Source organism: Rhodamnia argentea, chromosome 10 (genome assembly GCF_020921035.1).
Source record: "Rhodamnia argentea isolate NSW1041297 chromosome 10, ASM2092103v1, whole genome shotgun sequence".
Lineage (NCBI taxonomy): Eukaryota > Viridiplantae > Streptophyta > Magnoliopsida > Myrtales > Myrtaceae > Rhodamnia > Rhodamnia argentea.
The window spans coordinates 4,854,004-4,880,578 of NC_063159.1; the positions used below are offsets into that span (position 1 = coordinate 4,854,004).

Sequence of the window (26,575 nt, forward strand, 5' to 3'; positions counted from 1 at the left end):
ACCAATCAAACCAGTCTCAATTGTGATTATCCGTTCATACATCCACTTCGGATGGTCTTCTACCATCCCTTTCCCTTCTGATTTAAAATGGATGTTATGGTTTATGTTTCACCTCTACCAGGTTGCCATAGAGTTCCCTTTAGACGAAATCATTAAGGTTTTGTTCGATTCTCTTTTCGGAAATTATCGGGACCATCCCCAGAAGTTCTTCCTTGATATTCTCACTTGGTTCCAACCCCTTCAAGCATGGAAACACTTGTTCATTCTTCAAAGACAAGTTGGCCGACCAGCTAGACCACACGGTTGTCCTTTTTCATCATCCCTGGTCATTCATCGGACCCTCGGGAGATAAAAGATCTAATACCTATAAAAAAGTAGCACCACCACCTTCAAGCCTGTACTCCAAGATCAAGTCTTCAAGATTCACAAGACGTACTCCAGATCGTATTTGATATTCCTTATGAATACGCAGACGAACGCCAGAATACTCGCCAAGAGAATAAGGTTATACCACCCGAGATATGGCCCTTTTATGAGTTACTCTTGGGATACACCCAGGACCCATCCTCATGTATTCGAAGCACTCCAAGAGTACAACAGCAATCAACCAAGCTCTTCCATGGACACGAGATACTCGGTCCTTTGATCCATGGGGCGGACACCGTCACAAGATCCATACGACTACCCACAACCCGTCATGCACGTCCCTTCCTCATCCAGAAGCACCTCGGGCGTTCCACATGATCCGCACTTAGACCGGATCATCTCGGACTATGAAAAAGAGGTTATTGCGAGCCTACGGAAGTTAGAAAGATGGCCCTTCCGACTATGATGGACCGGGACTGCCTCGACTCGGCGACGCCAATTATCATCCCGACCCGCACAGAGACGATAATGCCACCTGCTCCATCGAGACATGGCCACTGCATCTATTTTCTCCATCCGACACCACTGCTCCATTAGACAAGGCCATGTGCTCCATCGAAATCTAAGAAGAAGACGTCGTGTGTTTACCCACTCTCCCTGCTCCACTTTGTAAAAATGGTCAAAAAGAGGCGAAGATTTGTTTGTTTGTTTGTTGCCTTAATAATGGCTTCCACCGAAGTCAATGTTTGTTGCGTTTGCTTGTCAGACCTCAATTATAGAGGTTGCTTTGTAAGTTCGCCTATATAAGGCATGTCTATCCCCTTGTATGACTAAGACTTGGCTTCCTTTGTGAAATCCAAGTAAAAGTTTGCTCCATGAGTTTCTAAAAACTTTCTCTTTTCTCTTCGAACAGATTCTTCGGTGCTAAAATCTCTCTACTTCTCTATTATGATGGTTGGTTTAACATGCTCTCCACTTGCCACGAATTCTGTAATAATCCAGAAAGTTTGTTAGATCCAATATTGGGTTAAAGCGCGCGAAGAGTCCGGCGGGGCCTCTCTCCACTTGTTGATTAACTTCGCAAGTGAGCGCTGGATCTATCCAATGTTTGATCGGGATAAACCTATGGTGGTAATGGATAGTGGATCTTGTGAATCAGAAATCGATGTCTTAAAGGATTAGTTCCAAGAGCAAGATCTAGAGACTAACAGGCGGTCCCTTGAGTGGCCGGAGAGCCCGTGTGGGATAGCATACCTGTCTTAGATCAAGTTCTTGCTTCCGCTCTCCACCACTTCAGGGTTTTGAAATCTATACTATGTTCTGCATCACGAAACTCAAATTGAGTGGTTAAATATTTTTCTAATTCAGAAATACTACCTGTTGCCCCTTTTTATTTTTTTTTTTGCCTACTCTTAAGCATATTATACCCTCTACTAAGTGAACTACCACCTTCGCTACGTGAGGCGGTAGATTGTAAAGATCCAGAATCACTTAAACCATATCTACTACAAAATTCTCCATATAATGCTACTATAGATTCTTTAACATCTCCTAGTATATTTGAAATATCTATTGAATCTTCCAAATGTAAACAATCATGATAATACACATTCAAATAATCTTGTAAACCATCTAATTTAATATGTGGATCAAAAACAATACCAACTAAATAGACAAGAGGAATTTGCAAATAATAATGCAACCATTTTTCTCGCATTACTAAAATAGTTCGACCTAATTCGGTATCATTTTCATATTCACTAAAACCACTACCAATATTTACACACTCTATTAAAAATAAATGCGTAGTAGGATAATAAATACCAGATAAAGTCTTAGTAGCATCATTAAAAATTTCCAAAAAATCTAAAATTTTCTTGCAAACGTCCCAATGTTGAGGAAGTAAAGTAATTTCGGGAATATTTTGTGAAATAAACGTACATAATAAATCTTTATATTCAAAAGTTTGACTTAGGCAACTCTTGTAGAATTCCAACGAGTCAGAATATCTTTTGGAAATCTTCTTGCCCTTCTCCCATTTTGTTTACAAAATTTTCCCCATGATTTCATACAATGGGGACGACTCCATAAAAATTTAATTGCACTCTTTATTGGGGCGAGAGAAGTGTCAAGAGTTCGTAAACTATCTTATACACATAAATTTAAAACATGACAAGCACATCTAATGTGAAAAAATTATCCGCCAAAAGTGGGTTTGCAAATATTTTCTAATTCGGGAATAGAAGCGGTATTTGCGGCGGCATTATCAAAACCAATTGAAAATACTTTATTTATTAAATTATATTCTTCTAAAACTTGCCTAATTATTCTATAAATATTATGAGCTGAATGTCTTTCATCAAAAACTCGGAATGCAATAAGTCTTTTTTGAATCGTCCAATCGTCACCTATCCAATGACACGTGACACCCATATAAGAATGAATTTGCCAAGGAATCACTCCAAATATCGCTACCTATATGCACACGTCCATTGAATTCCGCAAAAAATTTTGCTAAAGATTTTTTTTCTTTTTTATAAAGATGAAAAAGTTCGCGTTTAAGAGTATTTTTTGGAATAGTTGGCGCTTACAACGCGGTATTTATCAAATATTTCATATTAAAATTTTCACCGAGTATTAAACGGAGCATGATTTAGGGCAACATATTCAGCTAATGTTTGTTTATAAAGTGCTTGATAAAGCAAACGAATATAGGATGAGGATTAGAAGTGGCGTACCCGGAAATTTGTTGTTGCGTATTGTCGATCCCCTCTTGCGTTGGATGTTTTTTCGTCAAATGCCGACGAAATGTTCCGTAGCCGTCTCCTTTCGTAAATTTATATGTTTGCGAACAATATTTACATTTTATATTATACTTACCTTCGCCTTCATCACGTACCTTGTCGAAGTGTAACCACAAGTCGGATGTATTATCTCGGCCCTTCCGTTCCGGCTCATTTGCCGTTGACGTTTCTTCGACACCGGTGGGAGGATGAAGACTTTTTTGTGTTGGGATGTGCTCGACGTTCGAAATCGGGACATAGTTGATATTATCGTCGTCGTCTTCCCAACTTGCATACTCACGAGGATCATATTCAGGAATGGGATACTCGGAATCTCCCATAGTCATCTTGCCCTTGTCGGCATTTACGCTTCCACTTGCCATTTTTGAGAGAATTGATCGGAAATCCGATTGAGAGAGTTGGGAGAATTTGAGCGATTTGAGAGGATTTAGAAGAGAATTCGAGAGATTGTTCGGAGAATTTGTGACAAAAATGAAAGGGGGGGAGCATATGTATTTACAAGCAAAAATTTTTTTATATTTTTTTTTTTCCCGCAAAATAGGCGTGAAATATTATGAGACATAGGTTTTTCATATCTTAGGTTCAAAAACGGCCCGAACCGCGAACCGAAGGGCCGAGATTATTCTAACGGGCATGTAGAAAACCAAATGGCACTCTCTATTTATATGTAAGGATTCCTTTCTTATATGGCAACAATGTAGGTACCAGTTTTGACATCAAGTGACACAAATTCTATCAGAAAAGAAAGAAAGCTTGCACCGAAGTAGGAATCCTCTTCTTTTCCAATCTTCGGCTTCCACAGTCAAATCTCTTCTTTAAATCCCCCGTAACAAAAATTCTTCTCATTTCTAATTCAGAGATAGGATCCTCAAACATCTTCTGCTGCACTTCGTAGTGATGCGAGTTTGAAAGAACAACTTGAAACCCTTCAACCTAAGTGTCGCAATAGCCCCCAAGAAGGAAATGAACTACGTAGCGGAGAGGTCGTCAAGAGGGGAAGTTCCAGAGGACGAAACAGCTCAACCAAATGTGGCTGGTGAGGTATGAGATTAAGCTCTCCTCAGTTGACTATCCATGTGTTCTATGAATATAAGAACAGCAGGACTATCTTCTTTTGTAAAAATACAAAATCCCTAAGTATCTAGACAAATGAGCTGCCTTTACAGAAAATGCCGCTTGCCGAGGAGGCACCCATAGTAGCCCGTGCCGAAATTCTCGATCTCTTGTCAAATTTCACGGGCAAGAGATTGAAGGATCATAACAAGGAGCCTTCATCAACGGATAGGCAGAACATGCTGCCTAATCCTTGCAAGAGGACCGGAAAGGACCAACAGCACCAACAGCAGCAGCAGCAACAGCAACAGCAACTGCAACCGCAACTGCAGCAACAGCAACAACGATCAAGTACAGACATTCCAATAGGAAATGGGTCTTATGTACAAATTCTGCAAAGGGAGCTACGCAGGATATATACGGATAGGGAAAAGATAAGGAATGAGACGGAGAGATTCCAATCCTCGATCGGTGTGCTACAATCGCAGATAGAACAGCGTCGAAGGGAGATCGAAGCACTTCAGCGGGAGAACGAGGCCCTCCGGAGGGAGAAAAAGACCCTTCAAAGAGATTGCCCCTGACTGCAATAAGAATTTAGTTCTACGTTTTTTACTAAGTGTTCTAGTATCAATGTTGAAGGTAAGCTCGGCCTTTACTTGGGCTTCATCGAAGTTACTCTTATCTTCTTCTAATTATCTGAATTCATAGTAATTCTGGCTATTGGTGGAACCCTCTCCATCAAAATTTGTTTTACAGATTAATGTCATCAAGCCCCAAATTCATTTCAAGTCCTAGAGCTGCAAAGATCTTGACGTGCGAGGGCTATCAAAATCCCTTTTCTGTCACCATTCCTTTATACGTGCTAGTATTTAGTAAGACACCATGACTGACATAACTTTTTTACGACAGTCGCTTGAGGGGTATAACTTTTTATTCAACTGCTCGAGTGCTGTATCGGCTAAAAATGGTTCACTTGAGTGCCTCCAATGACGTATTCCCATGGCTTTTTAAGTAAAATTTTGAGTTCAACCTGACTTTCTTGAAATAAATTCAAGTCCAATGTGGAAAATGGAGGAAATGAAAACTGAAGGAGAAGGAAATGGACAAAAACCTTGACTTGGCTGAGGATGGGGAAGCTCTTAATGGACTTGTTGTAATTGGCAATGACATCCACATACACACTTTTATTACGCAAATGAACACGAATGGCTCAAACTCCTGGCTAGGTACTAAGCAATGCGATGATGGCTTACACGATTGTGATCCGCTACTCTTGTTCCTGCTCTTTGTTGCAAATTTAGCAGCTAATTTTGCCACAATTCCTCAAATCAGGAGTAATGTTTGGAGAACATACATAATTTTGCCTCAATTCGTTAATTTGGGGGCAAATAGATGAGCCAAACGATGTTGCTTACGCACTCAATTTTGCCTGAGCGGCGTTGAATGGTTTATATTAGATAAAATTCACACCAGCTTGTCCGGATAGGGAAGTCACCAGTGTCACTCAAATGAATGATTTTAACCAATGTGTCATTAATCGAAGTGCAAATTATTGGCACTTATGAACAACCACCTCTATTTGGATGTGAAAGCAAATTATTGACACACAAGCACTCTTAGATCTAAGGTGCGACCACAAGTTTGAGGCCGACCTCTGATCCGAGGTCAATATGTGGTCTTGATGACCTCAAATATCCGGCAACGCACCTCATATCTTTAGATGGAGAGAGAAAAACAGAGAGAGATCAGCAAATGCAAGGCTGAAGCGCCAATGATTGACGGCGGACGAGTTTGGTGGTGGTACTGGTCAAGCAGCGACGACGGCAAGTGGCAAGCACAACCAGTGGTGTCGTTCGAGTTCGAATGGTGGGCGATCGAGAGTGTTCTATGAGAGGAGAGAGGGAGGGATATGACGATGAACCCACGTGGATATTAGTATGGCCAATCTAGAAGCAAGTAAATAGAAATTATGTCCACGTCAGCTAATGGCGTTAGATTTTTTCACGGAAGAACATTGAACGGATTTTTGAAGGTCCGCCGACTAGATTGAACAAAGAAATTATTCAAAGGGTACATTGAATAACTAGAAAATTTTCAAAGATTACCGGTGTCGTTACCCTTTTCTCTTTTATTAGTTCTCATGACTCTATACGGTGTAATTGAGGAAACATTTGAGAGTTGTATGATTCAATTAATTGTAATCTCTACAGCTTTATTTACAGTGGACAACTAGTAGTCATACAGTCAAACCACACAAATTTTCATGTCAAGTTTACTTTTCCGCTCTTAATTTCTCAATTGTATTGTTTGTGTTTGTCCCAGGTTCCCTGTTGTCCCTAACTATATTGAAGCAATGCATGTGGATTTGTCGATCAATATCCAATTATCAATATATTTCAAACAAATATATTTTCTCTCAAAATTTTCTTGAAATTTTTTCTTGCGTATACTTAATTATTTCTCGACAACACAAAAAAATAATAATATGGATTTCTCTCCTTTTTTCTATTTGATGTCCAATTCAAGCAGCATGGATTGGTAGCAACTAACTTTTATGGAATAGTAAGATCTAAGATTCAATTCCTGTGATTTTCATAATTCCATGATTTTTTAGCCAAATGAAAAGGACACCAATTATTGACTTTCCAATTTTTCCGTCTAAAAAAATGGAGGTTGTGGAAAGTAGATATTAGTATGGTATGTCACGTATATACATCCTTTAATATTCAATTATGTACTAATAGAGAGAACAATATTCTTTAGTAAACCAGGTCAATGGATATGCAGATGTACTTCCGTTTAGAGTCAGTCCATTAAAATCTAAACTTGGTAAAATCCATGATAAGTTCAAGCTGTATTACCAAAATTGGAAATACAACATTTTTGCAAATACTATCACATTAGACATAGATGGTAACTCCTCCTCTCCTAGCTAATTGGGTATGATGGCAAATACTTTGCATCTATAACAACCAAATAAGGGACGAAATCTTGAATTTACAAAGGATGCTTAACACATACAAGTCGAACGTTGTTTTCAAGGAGCTGGGCAGGAGGAAAAGAGGCTCCTATAGAAGCAGTCAACTGAGTTCTAAACTCCATGACCAGAATAGAGGGGATACATGTTACACTACCCCTTGTTGGTCCCAAGGGACGGAGGAGGCTAGGTTCGGATCAATCAAAAAATAGGTTTAAAAAAAGATTTCTTTTTTTTTTTTCCAATTCTCTACAGATAGCGTACCGAGAATCAAAATGTAAATGTGGAACGTCAAACTAAATTCTCACAACCTTGTGATCGTAGTTCCCAATTTTCTAACTCTCTAGGTTTCACTATCGCTCATAACTGGTATATGGATCTCTTTATGGAGTCGTTGGGCTTTTAAAAATTTCGCCAGAAGCAACTAGTTGCTTTCCAAAAGCCTCTTGGGTTCCGAACTCCATATGGGGAAGGAGCCAGCAGAAGGGACGATTTCCACAAATTTGAACTTTCTTTTTTAAGTAGCATTTTTTTTGTCGGGTTAGGGTGCGCATGAAATTACTTCTGTCCAAGAAATCAACTTCTGATAAAAATTGATTTCTCTACTTCTCCTCAAAAGTAGCAATTGATTTTTCTACTGCTATTGACTTCGATCGGAAAATTCTTTTGGTAACGATTGAAAATTTCTATTTTTGAAACATTATAAAAAAAATTTGGCGGCGATGGTCGCGGCGCGATGGTTGGTGGCGGCGGTGGTGGTTGGCGGGCGGCGGCGTGCGGCGATGGTCGGCCGCCGTCGCCGGCTGGCGGCGATGGTCGGTGGCGCAATGGTCGTGCGGTGGTCGGTGGCCGCGATGTTGGTCGGCGGTTGGCGGCGGCGGCGGCGGCGGTGGTCGGTGGCGGCGGCGATGGCGGCCGAGGGCGACGGTCGTGCGGTGGTGGGCGCCGGTGGCGGTGGTCGCGACGGCGACGGAGGTCGCGGCGGTGGTGGGCGGCCGATAGCGGGGTCGCGGTGTTAGGTGTGGTCCGAAGTGATTCGGAATCGAAAAGTTAAAAGTTTTTATTTCTCAAAATTGGCCGAAAATCTTGTCAGAAGTAAAAAATCTTACCATAAGTGAAAAATCCTACCATAAGTCAAGTTTTTTACCAAATGGATTTCTACTTCGATCAGGGTTTTATCAAACACATTTCGGGATGGGCTTCCGGGAAAAAAGTGATTTCATGCGCACCCTTAGTTATCCTCATCAAGCCACTTACTTGATGTCTAGCTTCCGACTAACGCCGTGTTTTAGGGTTGCGAGGAGATTTTCCTCAGCTATAAAATAAAGGAATATATTTCCATACCAGCACCTTCTATCCCTTTTTTTATTCCCGAAGTAACTCTCATCGACTATCGTTAGGAAGCGGGTCAAGGGGTCTTTCATGAAAGGGGGGAAAAGAGGGGTGGGGGGGGAAGGGGGTGTTCTGGATGGGCGCGTGTCGACCCTATCTCAGCCCCAAAGTTTCAATTTGAAAGGGCCCAAACCTTCTAGTGGTGAAAATGATTTTCGATATGGAAACCTACGTAACAAAATCCATTTTCATACTATTATAAGCCCAATTTATTTTAATACTATTTCAAGAAAAATTGGAAAGTCAATAATTGGTGAGTTGGTGCTTTTTAAGGGAATTGGGCCTCAAATAGTATAAAAATTGATTTTTTTTTTGGATTAATACCACGAAAACCCCAAACCGGTACACCTGTAATAAATTTACTCCAAACTATTTTGTTGACCACCAAAAACTCCAAATTGATACACATTTGACAAATTTACCAAAGCTGGTACACTTGTGAGTTGTGACAAATGTGCTCTCCATTAGTTTTCGTTATATTTTTATCGTCAAATTGCTAAGTTGTATGACAAGTGGCAATTACGAGTGTCTGTTTGTCACATGTGTATTAATTTAGGTTTTTTCGTGACATTAACTCAATTTAATAGAAACTAACGAAGAGTAAATTTGTCACATGTGTACCAGTTGGGGGTTTTTGATAATAAAAAAAATGAGTATAAGATAAATTGGTCACGGATATACCAATTTGAAATTTTTATAGTTGAAAAAATAGTTTGGGGCAAATTTGTCACATGTGTACCGGTTTGGATTTTTTGTGGCAAAAAAATAATTTGGGATAAATTTGTCACAGGTGTACTAATTTGAGGTTTTTCGTGAGATTAACCCCGTTTTTTATGCTGGTTTTCTATTTCAAAAATCTTTTTCCCTTTATGAATTTGAGATTTCTTCCCTTAGTTGGTTGTTATAGATGCAAGGTATTTACCATCCTATCCCCCATATTCATATGACAAACATCGTAAATTGATGAAGTGCTATATGATCTTGAAAAGGAAAATGTGCTGTCTAAATAACTTCATACCCAATTGGCAAGAAGAGTAGGAGTTACCATCTATGTCCAAGGTGATATTATTTACAAAAATTTCGTATTTCTAATATTAGAATTTAATGGACTTACTCCAAACGGAAGTATATCAATATATCAATTGACCTGGTTTACTAAAGAATATTGATCCTTTATTAGTGTATAATTGAATATAAAGGGAAGTATATATGTAACAAACCATAACAATATCTTCTTTCCACAATCTCCATTTTTTTATATGAAAAATTGAAAAATCAATAATTTGTGTCTTTTTTATTTTGCTAAAAAATCGTTGAATTATGGATTGGCCGCATCTGTGGCCGGTTGTCGGGATACAGGCCATCACCGAGGCCCAACGACAAGCAAAGGAAGGAGGAAAAAGAAAAGAGAAAAAAAGAAAAAAAATTGAAAATTAAAAGTATTAAAAATAAAAATAATAATTGTCCACGATTTTTTAGGAATATATTTTTCTCTAGAATATATGAGAAACAAATTTCCTAAGTTGAATTAAATATAAAAGTGTTTTAACAATATGAGTCAAATCGGATATGAGTTGCTAAATTTATATTGTATGAAAATGAGTCAATTTGAGTTGGATCATTTTCAAAACAACCTAAATTCGACCCAATCCACCCATTTAACAGTTCTACTACAAACCTCGTCTTCACAAGGAAGTCCAAAAGCCCCAATCCTAGGTTGATGATCTCCACTAAACAAATTTTCACCAGATCCGGAGTGGCATGACGTCTTCAATTTGGCATATAGATTAGTTCATGCGCACAGTTTTTAATTCATGTTGATTTCGACTTTACTTACTTTTTCAGCTTGACTTTATTTTATTAAAAAAAATAAAAAGATGTGTTAAAAGGAAAAAGATTAAAACAAAAGTCGAGAATCATGTCTAAATAGGAACCACGCACATTTAAGCAGCCCTTGGAAGGTTCATAATTTAAGTGGATTTGCTTGATTAGTTTCAATTAGTTAATGTATTGTTTGGTCTTTAGCTAACATGTTGCGGAACATTAGATGCATTATAGTTAATTGGCTTTTACTGACTTGACGTAGTTATGTTCTTGCCCTATCTCTAGCAATTTATTTATTACTTTAATCATGAGTTGTTAATTTTTTCCTTTTGCACACCCGTGTGATGACCTCTCGCATGTTAGTGGTTTAGGTGTAAAATTGACCAAGACTACCTGGAAAATAATTATGAAATAAAAAGAAAACGTGCCGAAATGGTTAGATTAATCTAACATAATCAAGTCCCGTATCCATTATTCTCTTATTTGCATAAGTAAAATGCTCCCCCGCACTTTACTAAAATTTCTAATCGATCTACTAATAACTGATTAGTTGGCAACTCCGGAATCAAACGATTTGTATGTTAAGTGGTATGGGCTTGGGTAACTCCCTGACTTAGTAATTCATTGACTTTGCTTTTTGTGGTTCCCCAAGGTCGAAACATAAATAAATAGATCATGCTCAGCCCACATCCTTCTTCTTCATCCCCTGCCGCATTCTCCCCCAGTTCCATGGATTCCCCTGCTCTTTCCCCACCCAACCTCAAGATTATGAGTCGCCGATGATGGCAGCCCCAGCAACGATGCGGTCTTCCCCTCGACACCGTCAAGGAGGACGTCCAGAGCTTCTCCCGGCCCATCTCCGACAGTTGCAGACGTGTCGGTTAGTCGGTTTTCTTGATCAATTTCTTGCAACTTTTAATTTCGTGGCTGTTTGAGCTTTGATCCGCGGTTTTCTACTTTTGGGATTCCTTCAGTCCGCAGGTTAGGTTCTTGTGACTTTTCTGGATTCTTGTTCTTTGAATAGGGATTTTTTTAGTTTTATGTGACATTAATTTCGTTTTGCAATGTGTTCTTGGTCCTGGTTTGTGGAGGATTTCGTCGAACATGTTTGGGGAAAGATTTTGCGTTTTGTTTCTTGATTTCTGAATTTGCAATTTTCTGGTTTGTGAAGGGTGTCTTTCTGGGCTTTGAAGGTTAGAGTCACCATTTTATGATCAAGGGGATATACCACTTCGTGTGGGTTTGGTTTAACTTTGGAAATAGGCTTTGGGGAAATGCAAATACCTTTAGCCTAAGGGGTTTTGGCAAAATACAAATGACGTTTGGTAAAAAAACACTTTGAAAAACAGCTTTGGGATATCTAGTATTTGGCAAAACAAATTTGCTAAGGGACTTTCTACCATATTTATTTTTTAAACAAAAGTAATTAAAAAAATCCAAACCCTAGGGCTATGGCTGTCGGCGAGCTAGATTTCATACCGACGGTCGTGGGGTGAGGTTGCCTGGGGTTGCACGTCGACCGTCAATCGGGCCCCGTGACCCAGCCGAGGGTCGCCGGGGCTCGCTCCACCCTTGCCCGGGCTTCGCCGGGGGTTGCGCAACCCTAGCAAGGGCTGCCTGTGGTTGCGTGACCCCCGAGCTGGCCACTCACCACAGGTCCGTGACCCCAATCTGGTTTCCGTGACCCTCGACGACTCTCGCCTGAGGGCACGCAGCCAAGGCAACAATTGCCGAGGGTCGCCCCGCCTCTAGTAGTCTCGGTTGAAGATCGTCAACGCTAGATTTGGCTTACCAGCGATCATAGCCCTAGGGTTTGATTTTTTTTTCTAATAAAAATTAATATCACAAAAAAGACGAGGGGCAAAATTAGAATTTAAAAGAATAAATGAGGGCAGTTTTGAATGAGAAAACCCTACCAGCATTGAGTTTTCAACTTTCTCAAGGCCAGCTTTCATCCCAAAGCTCCTTGAAAGTAATTGTCAAACGCCTCACATTTTCTACAATAAATTTTGAGAAAGGTGAATCAAACCCACCATTCGGTATTCCCAAAGAAGATGAATGGACTAAACCCATGAGCGGAGACATACTTGAGCTTGACCCTAGGGGACACATACGTCATAAATGGACCATGTCATTGTTTCATAATGCCCAATTCATTAAGATCCCTTGTTAATATGAAACCAAAAATCAAAGCCCAACACCATTTCATGATATATGGATGGCCCGGGTCGAACTTTCATCACCTTCAAACCACATCCATAACCGAACTCCCAAGCTATTTCACTAACTCAACGAGCCAGTTCGTGAAGCCTTTCATTCTTCAAAGGCAATAATTTTAAGGAAAAAATTGCTAAAAATGAATACAAGATTGAGTATAGGTAAGGGTCACTAAGTTTGCATTGCATATGAATGGTCACAATGAATTAAATGAATCAACTTGAGTTGGATAATTTTCGATCCAACTCAAATCCGATCCGACCCAGCCGTTGACGAGTCTATTGGTGATGAGAATGGTTGCTGCTTGGTTAGGAGGAGCAAGAAGAAGATTAAAGAAAGGAAAGGGTAAAGGAAAACAGAATAGAAAAGAAAAAAGAGAACCAGAAAGAGGAGATAGCTGACTTGGAATTACAAAATTAACGGGGTACAGTTCGGTAGTTCCTAAACAAATAAATGAAACTACCATCCTCTTACAAATAAATTGATGTGGTAGATAAAATCGGACATATTATACGTTAACAAAATATTATCAGTTCACAACACCAAATTAATGAAACTACCATCCTCTTAACTCTTAGTAGTGCTTGTGAGCTGTAAGCACCTGTACTAATCGGAGTCCAGCCACAAAGGAGTCAAAGCGTTTGTACCACTAGCGTCTAGGTAGGCATACCTTACGTTCCATGCAGGAACTGACAAATCCTTCTGCTCTTCTAACCCACATTTAGGAATTATCTATTGCAGCTAAGGTTAGGATATTTCTCTGTAGTCTACACCTTCTTGCTATGTAAACCCATTCATCACCAATCTGCTTTAACTATGGTCACCTCTAGATCGAAATTGTCATGCTTCTCTTTGAAGGCTATCTTGTATCATGCTACCTTTTGGCTCTTAAGTGGTTTTGTCAAATCGATGTCTGACTCTACTGAAGGGGCCTCATCTGCTCTTCCGCGGCACTAATCCATTGCAGAGTTTCTACTCTCGACATCACCTCTAAATATCAAAGCAGGTACTTTGTATGAAATGCCTGGATTAACTCACTCGAGATATTAGTTGTTTTAGCCCGTTTCATATTGAGCATCGCGTTTTGCCCTTTAGTATACATATAGACACTTTTATAGGAGGTCACCTATCCTGATAATACTCTAAATTTGGCACTTACAGGCGAATTATGTGTTAATTTCGATTTCACATATAAAGTTCAGAAATGCTCTCTCATGCATGATGCGATATTCCATTCATTTATACCCCCTTCGTCACAGTAGAAGCATGTCGGGAGAAGCTCCTTGCCTAGGCCCTCTCCATCCTAGTGATCACTCCCTACCCTTATTGGACCAAATTGTCATGGGCCTACCAGTTTCACATGGTTTGTTCTCAACTCACACACATTGGATGGGTCTCTCTCTCTGGTACCATTTTGTGACACCTCTACAATAACTTACTTGAAGTATTAGCCACTTTGGCCTGTTCCATACTCAATCTCAAGGTTCTATCCTTCTACGTATAGGTGCATTGGCATTCCCAGAAGATCACCTATCTTAATAGTGCTCTAATTTGAGCACGCTTAACATTGGTATTCCAATGCTAAACATTGTCATTACAAAAAAAAAAAAAAAAAAAGACGACTCTTTGTGAATTAATTTCAGTTTTATATATAAAATTCTGAAAAACACTCCGCATGTTCGATAAATTTTGCACTCCTTTTATCATTCTAAAAGCATATCGGCAGTTGCTCCTTATCCAACCTTTCTTTGCCCAACAATCACTTTTCGCTCTCCTCGGATCATGTGGTTATGCTATATCTCCTCTAAAATTTAATGAAGAGAGAATTATAAAAAAATTAATTTAAATATATTGCAATTGGGTCAATTCAGTCCTCAAATTTTTTTTTTGCTAATTCAGTCCTAAAATTTTTACATTTGTGTGAATTCAGTCCGGCCTATGCTAACGTGGCATTCTGGCGCAAATGTAAGCTTTTTAAAATAATATTATAATAAATTTTTTGAACATTTTATGCTTTTTCTTCATTTTTTTTTCTTTCTCCTTTTCTTTTTTTCTTTTAGATTTCTTTTTCCCTCAACCCTAGGACTAGCGAGGGTCACGGCCAACCCTTGCCGGCCACTAGCCCTCGCCTCAATTGGGCAACGGTCACAGCGGCCTCGCTCGCCTAGATCAAGCGAGGCCACAACAGCCTTTGCCTAGACTTACGCCCTTGTTAGCCCTAGGGTTGGGGGAAACATAAATAATTCCAAAAATAAAAACAGAAAAAAAAAAAAATATATAAAAATTTCAAAATACTATTAAAGTATTATAGTCTACGTCAGCATTGGTCGACAAAGTGGACTAAATTGGGACAAAAAGTTTAGAACTGAATTTACACAATTATAATAAATTTATGGCTTTTTTTATAATTTTCCCATTTTCTTTTTTTTTTTCAAAAAAAGACTTCATTAGCTAACTCTAAAGTTCAAGTACAAAAGACTAGATTCCGAACAAAATAATACCCATTAGAGTTCTAGCGGGTTAGACAACCAATTAAAATATAAAGATTCATTGCGACGGGCCGTTGCAAACCAATTCGTAACCCCATAATTTTCCCGTTTAACAAGCACAAAACAACACGATCAGAATCACCATCAACTCTGCGATTCCAACTTCCCTCAGCAATCTCTGCCTCTGGCAAAGGTTTAAGGCGTCTCTGTCCTAAGTTCTGGGCCTACCTAGTACCCTGACCAGAACTGGTATCTGTACTTTGCTCAGTATCTACCTGTCCAGTCTGGGCTATTACCCTTAATCAGCACTAACCTCTCTACTCTACTCAAGTCCAACGCCCGCAGCCTGTTAGTTTTAGGCAGGCCTCCACATGAAGCTCAGCCTTTCTTTCAGCATCGCGGCCGATCTACTCTACCGCAGACTCCTTAGCTCTGAACCAGGAATTCGGATGGCTTCTAGGAATATGCATCTTGCCCTCGGCTCCGGCTTATCATCGTCCCTCCCATGAGTATATACAGGACATCTGAATAGTTATACGCCTCGATAATCAATTAGAATTCAACGCTCTATCGGCAATTGATGGAAATGTGCTACTTGGGCGACATGCCAAATTAGCAACCTCAGCCAAAAAATCTCGAGTCACGCTAGCTAGCGTTGGAGAGCAGGCACCTCATTCTCTCGAGCAATCGGTTCTGAAGCATCGATTCGATGTGGTATTCCGGACGCCTTATTCCGCAGCTACATGCCACCGCCTCTGTTCTTAGATAACTCTACCCATCGGAGACGGATCCGTCGTCATGCCTGACTAATGCTCTAACCGTCAGCTGTTCCCTCGGCGCTCGCCGGAGATTTTGCAGCCGCCACGGGAACTTGCTCGGGTTTCACTGTATGCCTATTTGAAAGTATACCCATTTTACTTTTGATTCAACCAAAAAAAAAGAAAAAGAAAAAAACTTTTGTGGTATGTCCTCATGTTGCAGTGCATTGCACATGTTTTTTTTTTTTTTTTTCAAATGGCCATCCCCTGCTCCCGAAACAAGAAGACAAATTACTCGCTCAGTACATCACCAAGGGATCGTGTTGGACGGAACTACTTCGTGTCGGGATCGAAGCAGGAGCCGACCTCAATGTCCAGGTGAACGCCGACTTAAGCAGGAGTCACGAAAACTCTTTTCACACCAGCAAATCCAGAACGTTACATTGCAGCGTTCACCATTTTCACAAATTTGAGCAAAATAAACTTTTGTTCTAGTCTATGTACTGTAGGGTTATGTTTTAAACTGTCAATCAAGTACATAGGATTCCGAACTCGGTCAATTTCGATCCTTATAATCTCAATTCACGACAGATTAAAGGAAATCAGTGAGCTTAATTTGACGGAATAAACGAACCCAAATGGATAATTTTTACATGAAGTCGCGACTTTGACAATCGTCTAGACACTAGCGAGACGAGTTTTGCCGGTGCATCAACTATTGACCCGCTCTAGCTAGCCGATTGCCCATCTCAAGGTCACCGGTCCTAAAAGTACAGGGACTAAAAGTGAAGTAAACCAGGACATGTACGTGGCACGGACCGACTCCTTCTCTCTCTCCCCGGTCAACTGTTTCTCGAACCGTACAACGACGACCTTCTCCTTCAATGGAGCCTCACGATTTCCTCCACCAGATGGTCCAGGACGTGGTGCTCGAGCATCGCACTCAGATCTTTAAGATCTGCGGACCCGAGGGACGATGATAATTCCCCAACTCCGAACCATTTCGAGCAATGTACTTCTTCTTCAGCCAATTTCCTCACCTTAATGACCTCCTCGGCGAAGCGATCGGCCCCCAAAAAACGGTCCACCGGATCGTTGCACGGTTTCTGGTCACGGACGAACGGATCTAAAATGATGTGCGCGAGTTGGGGAGAGCTGAAATGTCTGTCGGTCTTGTCCTCTGCATGAATTTTACGAGTCTCAATCGAATTTCACATAGGTCCCAACAAACATCTCTTGTCATTCTGGTAATATATGCAAAATGACTAATTAATCGGTTTTTTTTTTTTTTGTCAAACTAATTAATTGGTTGAGCAACAATGGGGCCGACATTATGCGATTTTTGCGGGGAAATACCGACAACTTCAGTAAAGAAAAGAGGCGATACGACGTCGGAACTGAGAAGGCAAACCTTGAAGACGACCTGCTTGCGGTTGATCAACGACCCAAACCGGGCTCGACGAAGTCTCTCCGCCGGCAGTCGCGACCCGCTTATCCCTCCTTCCTCCGCTCACGAATTCCTGATCGTCCGCCGAAGCTTCCTTCTCTTCCACCGCCGTCAATGGCTTCCTCGCCTTCGGTTTCAGCTCTGCACAGTGCTGTCCCCCCCGATCGCCTCGGCTGGCTTTGTCCCGTCTCGGCTCGTCCCTCAGTCTCGACACCTTCCTCTGCTTACATTCCTGGCGCTCGCTCTCCATCTTCTTCTTCGTCGGTGTTGTCGTCGCCGTCTTCTCTTTCCTCTTTCCTCTGCTTTTACCCTTCTTCTTGTTGCTCTTCCCCAGACCCTCCTCATCACCCAAGTACAGAACAATCAGATCCTCGCTCTCTTCACGATCCGCTGACGAAGCGGGCACTTCACGGAACGACACCGACGTCCTGACCCTCCGGTGCTGGTTACGGCCGGCTTCGTCCAGGTCGAGCTCGAGCAAGTAGTCCATGAAATTGACCGACCTGCTCCGGAGGAACGCGTCGGGGGACTTGGCCCTTGGGACCCACTTGGTGTCCGGCAGGGACTCCAGCCCCATAAGCCTAGCGACGACTCCCGCCGGCTTCTGCGACGGCCAGTGGGTCCTGACGGGGTCGCGCTTGGGCGACTCCATGATGAGGATCGGGTTGGGGACAGTGGTGCGCTTGGAGCTCGGTTCGGCGACGAGGGCGTCGTCGGAGGGGTGGGTCGGAGCGCCGCCGCTGCAGAGGAGGTGACGCAGGAGGGCGGAGAAGCAACCAGAGTTCTCACTTTGTGGACGCGCCATTGTCGGCCGAGAGAGAGAGAGAGAGAGAGGCGGGCTTTGGGTTTGAGTTTAAGCTTTTAAGCTCAAGGAATGAGGTCGGTGGATGGAGTAGCGAAAGAGAAGAAACGGTCGTCGATTTCACACCTGAACGGGAGGACTAATGCGACTCTTACGCGCATGATGGTTCGTGGATCCAGGAATAGAATACAGACGACCCCACGATCCAAACTGGCAAAAAAGGAAAGAGGAAATTCACGCCAAATTTCGAAAAAAAAATCAGTATTTCCGTCGATTAAATGAAATTTATCTATGTTAAAGATATTTGAGACATCTTCTAAAGATATTATGATATTTACTTGATTCTGAACATCTATCGAGATTATGAGGCATAATTCTGTGAGGATAATATGAATTGCTTGTTGGATTTCTCCAAGCGTGTCTTTTGAACTGTCCGAGCTATATGGGCCATTCTTTTGCCTTTGATAGGCACGCCAAATTCGTTCTTGTTTTTCCTTTTCTCCGAATAGAATATCGTCTTGTGTGACTGGGTCCTAGGGAACTAGCTGATGTCATTGATTAATTATATTTGGTATTATGTTTACCTTATTACCTTAGATGATCACGTAATAAAGCTTATAAATAAGCTCCTTGTAGTCTTTTCTATACACATCGAAATACACAAGAACTTCACGTTCCGTATTATTCTTAACTAGATACATGACTCAACGCATTCTAACAGCCACCACGATCAACGCAACCACCAGCTTCACTATGGACTCATATATATATATATATATATATATATATATATATATATATATCTATGGAAGTTCGACATGAGTGTCAAACTCGTCATTGTTGACCAAGCTTGATGTTGCACTGGGGCTTCATCTCATCGCTATCGACTAGCTATGTTCTAAGTCACGGATGCACCTTTCAACATAGTGCGTAGATTTAGAACTCCAAAAATAAGCGTGCTAAGGTGAGAGTGTTGCTATGATGGGTGATCTCTTGGGAAGGTGTCTATCTGTACACCAAATGACAAAATCGTAAGGCTCGGTATTAGACTAGCCATAGTGAAAAATACCTCAATGAGTTAATCCAACAATGTCACATAATCATTTACTAACACAAACACCCACATAAAGAAGTCGCCTCTCTAGGTCTAGAGGCTTAAAGGACCGACAGTCAAACCACTTATGGAGGCCAAGGTTCCTCCATGGCCCTCGAGACTCAACATTCAACTGCCTTGGAGGAATATGAGAGAGAGGGAGAGAGATGGAGGGAGAGGGTATGGTGGTGGCACCGCGGCGATGGATTTGTCGATGGCAACAACGGTGACCTTAGCCTCAGGTTGATTGGGTGGAGAGAGGAAGAGAGAGGATGAGATAAAGTTGAATTAGAGTTTGACTGGGTGTGACAACGATTGAAATGGAATGTGCACATGCTAAATTGGATAAAAAATTTTAGATAGTCCGACCCAAAACTTAATCTGTTAAGTAGATAAAAACTGCATGTATATAAAGTGCACATAAGTCCCATTGTCAAGTGATATGGTGGCATGTCAAATTTGATTAATAATGATGGATACACACGCGAAAGGATAGCATCACAAACTGTTCTAAAAGTTGAAGGCTTCAAATATGAAATTTTGATCTATACCTCGATGGCAAAGTGACATTATGATTAGTTTGGATGAGTAACGTCATGGGAAACTTATTGCGTACATTCTTTTTTAACACTAGAAAAACTCCTTGAATTCCTCGTAGAACCTCTCTTTGTCGGCAATTTCCCTCACGTGTGTTGGTGGGCAAAAACGAGCTGTGCTTTTCCGCGCGTGAAGGAGCGATTTGAAATCAAATATGCAAAAACGACTGAGGGAAGTTTTGGGGGAACGGTGGGGACCGATTTTGACTTTGGAGCGAAGATAGGGGGACCGGATTTGACACTTAGACATCGTGATCGTGGGGTCTCTCGGGAGGACGAGGAGAAGGAGGAGGACTCCCCTAAGTTTTCTATTTATTGGGCGCAGCCGAAGTTGCTGACTTTCTCCGATCCACTGCTCGTAGGAATACGCTATCTGCATCCATAATGTGACCATTCACGTGCTTTGATTTTGCAGTATTCAAAAATGCAAGTACCCCAAAAAAAAAAAAAAATTTGTATGGTGAAGGTGAATTTATCATGGTGTACTACAAGTACAAGCATTATCAATATTTCCCATGCTTTATTTCAAATTCATCATATTTTGGCTGCCGCCGCTGTCTTCGAGAACGAGTCGTGCCCGCTATGAGATGAGGTCACAGGATTGGCTCAGGCTCCAGCCTCCGATCTTGGCCCTGCTCCTGGCTTGATAGAGATTGAGCCCAAATCTCATATCTGATGCTTCATTTGAGATCCGAGGCTTGGGTCTAGGCTCATCGCCCTCGCCTCTCATCCTCATCCACAGCGACGATGAGGGAGGAGCGGAGAGGGTTAGGCTGCGCAGGGATATGTTGGAGAGTAGAAAGCCCGAGGAGGAGGGGGAGAGGAGGGAGACAGGGGTGCTAGGGCTAAGCGAGGAGGAGCGAGAGTGGCCCCAACACCATTCAATAGCTGGAGGACCAGCGGAGCGACTAGCGTCCGGTAATTGCGGTAGACGGAGCTCCATTTGCATCTTGGACGGGTTTGGATCTTTGTTTGCTGAGGCCGTAAGAAGACAGAGATAGTATTTTTTTTTTTTTTTTTTTGTTAAAGATTAGGTGAATGTTGGACAAGTGGTGCGAATCCAATAGTACATAAAACTAGAAAACAATAAACAGTCACAGGTTGTATGGGTACCATTACCAAACACCTCAAAGCATGGAAAATTACCAAAACAGTCCTAAACCTATTCTGTTTGTGCTAATTCAATCATAAACATTTCAATTGTGTCAATTTAATCCTAAACATTTTGCATATTATCCAAATCAGTCCTATTGACCAGAAAAGTCTGACATGGGATACCTAGTCAACACCGGCCATCCTACGTGGCACGGTCGGTGCTAATGTGATTGCTAGAAAATTAAACCACGTCGTTTCCTTAAAATAAACACCACTTAACTTGAGCAACGTTGTCTTAGCAAAAACCCCAATTCGGTATGGCCAGAATGCAAGCCACAAAATCACGAAGAACCCTAATCGCTTGCCCTTAATTTTTCTCCAGATTCGTCATCATCTTGCGCCAACCTAGTTGGTTAACCACAAAATTGTCAAGCCAAGTCTTTATTGCGGCAATCATATTCGTTATTCGACTCCCCCTTCCAACCGACACCTTCATCTGTCGCAATCCCAAAAAACTTTGCAATATAAATGGACGGTTTTTAGAATTCTTTTTTTAAAAAATGATTTTTTTACTTTCCTTTTTCTTTTTCTTTTTTTCTTTTCCTTGTTTTTCCTTCTAGGTTAGGCGAGGGTTGCTGGCCGATCCATTTAAGACCTATTAAGTTTTTAATCAACTCATTTATGACTAGGTTAAACACTTTTTTAAAATAGATGTGGCAAAATCAATCTAAAACTCATATTTTAACACATATTTCATGATGGAGGTCGTAAATGGATTGCAAAATGGGATAAACCCTTATCAATTAATGAAATAAATGCATGCAAATCTTAAAACCAGACGATCCTCAAATTTAGTTAGTGTGTAATATAGAATCAAGTGTCTAGGAATTCAAAGTAACAGACTTGTTAGTCAATTGTTAATGAGATGTAGACCTATCAAAATGGGTCCAAAACCCATTTAATAACTCATAAGCATTTAAATAGGTCATAACAAACTTAGCAAGAAACCATAATGGGTTTACAAAAAAAAGAAGTCAAAATAAGGATGTTGCAAATGGGTCCATTGTGAACCAATTTACAACCCACTTAAGACCCCATTTAAGAGGCACATTTCCTTTCACTCTTAACCAATTTAAGAGACCTAACAATTAATAGGTTTTTATAATTTTTTATTTTTTAAAAAATTTTATGAATTTCTTAATAAATTTTTATTTTTTTTATTTTTTATTCTTCTTTCTTTCCAATTTTGATTTTTTTTTCAGCCAAGTATGGTGAGGGTTGGCCAACTCTCGTCACCGGAAGGCGAGGCTATCTAGGCAAGGGTAGGCCGACGGTCGCCACTAGTAGGCGAGGGCTTCGCGGCCCTCACCCGAACTTGGCAAGGTCCGTGACCCTCTCTCGCCATCGACAAGGGCTTTACGGCCCTTGCAAGGTTTGGGTGAGGGTCGACCGATGACCCTTGCTGGACTTCACAAGAAAGAAAAAGAAAAAGAAAAAAATAAAATAGAATAAAAATTATAAAAAGGAAAATAAATAATAACAAATAATAAAAATTTTAATTTTAAAATAAATAAAAATAATTTTAAAAAATTACAAAAGTTGTTTACTACATTTGTATTGCATAGAAGCTATAGAAGTGTTTTATGAGAAGAATGTGTTCTAACTATCCTAAAAATTACAAAAACCGGCACACATCACGCACGTAATGAAAATCATGTGAAATGTGTCGAAGACTTCTTCTACTACGTACTTTTGAAGTACACTGCCCTTCTGCTGCAATTTTTCTGGATGAAGGCAAAGCAGGGGTTTCTGATATGCTCTATTCAATGCAGGTCACCACTCTTTGGCCAAAGAACCTGCAATGAAAATCACCCAAATACTTCAGCCAGAAGGATGAACCAATTGAGAAGTGAGCTAAATCGAGCAAGTAAGCACACAGGAGGCTATACTGTTAAAGAAGTTTTGATTTTCGTAGTAGAATATTGTGATTCAATTCACTACAAAGCTGAAGAGCAGAAACTTCCCGAGCACGAACCCAGATCGAACTTGCACTACATCTCACCTCGAGAACAATGTCAAAACAGCAGCCATCACAAGGCTCCTGAATGAACAGAATCAGTAAGTTATTTCTTAACTTCAATAGAGACAGGTTTGTTGCTGCGGATGCAATTAACAACCATCCTTCAAGCCCCAACACTATAATAAGCCAAAAGCAGGTCTACTACATCAACAGTCCGCAAATAACAGTAGAAAGGACATTACACTTTCCAATTTTACACTATCGTAATCCAAAATCGACAATTCAGCGAGCGATTTTCACCTCGAAACAAAAATTTTATGCAAACTCAACAATAAAGCAAGAAAAAACCCAATATTCAGAGACAAAAATGCCGATCCCTTCGAACCTCACCAAGTGTGAGAAATTTGGCTCGTACGTGCTAATCGGCCTCCCTTCGAGCTACGAGACTCGGTTCGTTGAGCCAAATGAGACTAAGACCAAGTACTTGATTGTAATAGGGGGAGTGATGTGAGCACACATCGGTGGCGCTCCGGGACGGCGGGAGTCGAGGCGGTGGTGGTGGAGTTGTTGGAGAAACATCTCATAAAACATTTTGTTAATTCCCAAACTACCCTTTGGAATTTTATTTACCTTTGGTGTGTAGATATTTATTGCCCATGGCAAAGGATCATGAGATGGCCACGGGTAAAAATCGCGTGAAGACCAAAGCGGTTTCTTAAAAACAGGCCCCGAGGCTCTCAAAAGATCTAGTCACCGGATATTTTATATCGGTACTTGAAAGATCGGGTGAAATGAGGAGTGTAAAATGCTGTTGAGAGAAAAATCTGAACTGAATGCTTGGCTAGGTCAATGTGACCCCAAGCTATCTATTTATAATAAAGCCAAAAGGCCAAGAACTACAATATTGCCCTTATTATTACTATTCAGAAAATAATAAAGAAAATAGACAAATATGCCCTCATGGGCCAAATATTCTTAACACTCCCCCTCAAGTTGGAGCATAAATATCACACATGCCCAACTTGACTAAAATAAGATGAAACGATTTACTCCCTAATCCTTTAGTGAATACATCGACAAGTTGATCATCAGACCGTACAAAGGGCATACAAATTAATCCACTTTCCGACTTCTCCTTGATAAAGTGCCTATCAATCTCCACATGTTTTGTACGGGATTGTGAGCAATACTAATGGCGGCTTTATTATCACAATATAGCATCATAGGAAGATGAATGGATACACCAAGATCTTCAAGTAATCCTTTAAACCATAACAGCTCACAAACTCCTTGTGCCATCGCACGAAACTCTGCTTTAGCACTAGACGAGCAATCACATTCTGCTTTTTGCTGCGCCAAGTCACAAGATTCCCTCCTAAGAAAGTACAATACCCAAAAATAGACTTCCGATTTGGAGATCTAGCCCAATCAGCATCTGTATAAGCTTCAACCTTCAAGCCATCATGAGGAGATAAAAGAATCCCTTTCCCAGGAGCAGATTTCAAATACCGAAGGATTGAAGAACAACATTCATATGAGTAGAGTGTGGATCATGCATAAATTGACTCATCGGGCTCATAGCAAAAGCAATATCAGGTCGGGCGTGGATAAATAAATCAACTTGCCCACTAACGGTTGATAACAACCCTTATCCACTAGATCACCATCTTTTTCTTGAAGACGAGTATTGGCCTCAATAGGCGTATCAAAAGGGTAACATCCCAATAACTCAACCTCTGTCAAAAGATCAAGGACATACTTCCTTTGGGATAAAAATATACCCTTTAAAGATCGAGCAACTTCAATCCCAAGAAAGTAATGCAGCTTTCCAAGATCTTTTATCTCGAACTCTTGTCCGAGAAACTTCTTCAACCTACCGATCTCATCACTATTATTCCCTGTGACAACAATGTCATCTACATAGACAATGAGAATAGTAATTTTAGCACCTGATTTCTTCACAAACAAAGTGTGATCAGCATTGCTTTGTCTATACCCAATAGAGACCATAAAGTGCACGTTTCAGCTTGCACACTTTACCTTGAGTTTTGTCACAAGAAAAACCCGGAGGAATCTCCATATATACCTCCTCTTCTAACTCTCCATGAAGAAAGGCATTCTTCACATCTAACCGTTGAAGATCTTATCCCCGGTTAACAGCACACGAAAGTAGTACTTGAATAATATTCAACTTGGCAACATGAGCAAAGGTTTCTTGATAGTCAATTCCTAAAGTCTAAGTAAATCCCTTTGCCACTAACCATGCTTTATATTTGTCCATAGCACCATCCATCTTTTGTTTGATTACAATCGCCCACTTACATCCTACCGATTGTTTTCCAGGAGGGAGAACAACAAGATCCCATGTGTCATTTTTCTTCAAAGCATACATCTCTTCCACCATTGCTGCCTTTCCACTTCTCATCTGCAAAAGCTTCCCGCCAATTTTGTAAAATAGAAATAGAAGATATAGAAGACACAAAAGTACGATAAGAGCTAGACAAAAAGTCATATGAGACAAATTAGGATATAGAGTGTTGAGTACAAGATCTAGTACCCTTTCGAAGTGCAATAGGAAGATCAGAAGAAGAAACCATACCAAGAGTAGTAGAATCCGGATCGGTAGATGATGATTGAACAGGCAATGTGTTAGTCGTCTTAACTCGCTTGTTGGTAGTGGGCTCCCTATGACGATTTGTCTTCAATGTCTTGCTCCTATCTATAGTTTGCCTAACAAGAGTGGGAGTAGACTCCCCCTGAAGTGGTTGCTTTGCTATCTCCTCTTGTGTCACTGTACTATCCTCTTGTGTTGCATTGTTCTCCTCTTGGGAAGGAGGAGAATCATCAGAAACTATTGGAGAAGAATGGTAAGTAATATCCATAGAAACATCTAGAGTAGGGAACACCTATACACGAGGACACTCTCCCTAAAGAAGTGGAGCTGAATAATAGGAATTAGACTCGTGAAAAACCACATCCATAGATACGATGGTGCACCTAGAAGGAGAATGATAACACTTATAACCCTTTTGAGTGGGTGAATACCCAAGAAAAATGCAACGGAGACCACGGGGTTCCAACTTACTCTTAGAGGTGGTGTTACGAGCATAACAAACGCAATAAAAAAATTTTGGGGTAAGAATAAAAGTTGATGATCCCTCCAAAACATCAATAAGTGCGTGAAAATCGACAATTCTCATGGGCATTTGATTTATTAAATTGATGGCGGTTAAGATAGCATCACTCCAAACCGAGCTGGGACATGATAGGAAAATATAAGAGACCTAACAACTTCTAGCAAATGTTGGTTCTTTCTTTCGGCAACACCATTTTATGCAGGAGTATCAACACAACTAGTTTGATGAATAATGCCATGATTAGAGAGATACCATTGAAATTGACTCTCGGTGTATTCAATACCATTGTCACTGCGACGAATTTTCAAAGTGGCATTGAACTGAGTTTGGACCATTTTGTGAAAATTTCGAAACCAGTGAAAAACGTCACTCTTATGTTTCAACAAATAAAACTAAGTTGTACGAGAATAACAATCAATAAAAGTGACAAACCATCGGTGACCGGAAATAGAAGTATGCCGGGAAAGACCCCACACATCAGTATGAATCACATGAAAAGGGAAAC

At 40.7% G+C, this 26,575-nt stretch overlaps 1 protein-coding gene and 1 long non-coding RNA gene across 2 annotated transcripts; one reads left to right on the top strand and one right to left on the bottom strand.

Annotated features, from left to right (window-relative positions):
• Positions 1-26,101, top strand: LOC125312677. Its single transcript, XR_007196764.1, has 4 exons — positions 1-13; positions 6,400-6,403; positions 13,637-13,646; positions 24,937-26,101. It is a non-coding gene; the product is annotated as an uncharacterized LOC125312677 (long non-coding RNA).
• Positions 16,510-18,165, bottom strand: LOC115745794. The gene is made up of 2 exons (XM_030681397.2): positions 17,292-18,165; positions 16,510-17,060 (listed from the first exon to the last, which is right to left on the bottom strand). Exons 1-2 carry the CDS (start codon positions 18,130-18,132, stop codon positions 16,762-16,764), a joined length of 1,140 nt encoding a protein of 379 aa, XP_030537257.1. The 5' UTR covers positions 18,133-18,165; the 3' UTR covers positions 16,510-16,761.
• Positions 26,102-26,575: the final 474 nt, after the last annotated feature.

Bases quoted from the DNA above. Each gene is read 5' to 3' on its own strand.
- LOC115745794 (XM_030681397.2), bottom strand. From the start codon at position 18,132: ATGGCGCGTCCACAAAGTGAGAACTCTGGTTGCTTCTCCGCCCTCCTG. The intron at 17,061-17,291 runs GTTTGCCTTCTC...AAATTCATGCAG, and splicing joins GCAAGCAGGTCGTCTTCAAG to AGGACAAGACCGACAGACAT.